This window comes from Tupaia chinensis, unplaced genomic scaffold (genome assembly GCF_000334495.1).
Source record: "Tupaia chinensis unplaced genomic scaffold, TupChi_1.0 Scaffold145652_1, whole genome shotgun sequence".
Taxonomy (NCBI): Eukaryota; Metazoa; Chordata; class Mammalia; order Scandentia; family Tupaiidae; genus Tupaia; species Tupaia belangeri.
The window spans coordinates 1,597,076-1,598,066 of record NW_006205509.1 but is presented as its reverse complement, the minus strand read 5'-3'; the positions used below and the strand labels follow the sequence as shown (position 1 = coordinate 1,598,066).

Below are 991 nucleotides of genomic sequence, written 5' to 3'. Positions count from 1 at the left end.
ATATATATATATATCTTCTGTTCTCATCTTTTAGAGATGAAATAGGTTAATTAATAGATATTATGGCACAATCAAATCAGTCTGTCTAGAATTCTGGACAATTAGTGCTTTTTACAAGATGAAACACACACAGGCCTGCCCCTTCCACCCCTTTAACAGTTCCCTGACATTTTTCTAGTGTATATTGGAACCAAGACACTCTTAAGTGGATTCCAAGATGTCCTTGATACAAAAGGCCACCTGAACCAGCACCTCATTAAGTGCCAGAAAACGGCTTTCTTTCCAGCCCAATACCTGGACCAAAAAGCTCACTGGAGTTCACTGCTATGGTGGGAGTGGGAAGCAGAAATAGATGCTATGAATATATGACTTAGAGGGGTTCGGCCCCTACTACCTCAAGAATACCAAGGAAATGTGCCATTTGTCCTGGAACTGGCACTGTACTCTAAGCACACCACCTTACACATCCAGGGCTACTATCCTCAACAGCTCCTACCTGATACGGGTAGCTATGCCAGCACTGCCGGGTGTCCCAGAACCAAGGTGCCTAAGAGGAAACATAATTCAGGTCAGCCTTCAGGATTCTTACCTGGTTTCAAAACCCACCCCCATCTAATCTCCTTCCTTTTCAGAGAAAAGAGAAGACACAGTTTAGGGATCTCTAAAGGATCAGAAAAATGCCTAAATTTTTCTTCTATAAAGTGTTAATACAAATAGAAACACAATTCTTCAAGGTAAATAGAGCAGAAAAAGCTCTAGGACAGTTTTAGGAAACACAACCACCTGCGATGTAAGAAATATAGAGGCACGGGAACCAGCAGTTAGCGTAATGGCTATGTCGCTGGACTCCCACGTAGTCAACCGCGGTTCGCGTCCCGGACCCGGTGGCTTAAAACTCACGCCGGGTGCGTGTGCGTACGTGCCCAAGATCCCAAGAGGAGAATGGAGGAGAAGGGATTGCGGCGTGACCATCCCCCCTGGGGGGTGATTT

The 991-nt window shown here is 45.2% G+C and overlaps 1 protein-coding gene across 1 annotated transcript in view; it reads right to left on the bottom strand.

The window, feature by feature from the left end:
• The window catches only part of CERS5 (ceramide synthase 5), a gene marked incomplete at its 5' end in the record, with an annotated part of 64,888 nt that overhangs the window by 27,338 nt on the left and 36,559 nt on the right, over nt 1-991 (bottom strand). Inside the window, 1 exon segment of the mRNA XM_006168231.2 lies at nt 497-547. Within this exon segment, the coding sequence (XP_006168293.2) occupies nt 497-547 (51 nt within the window).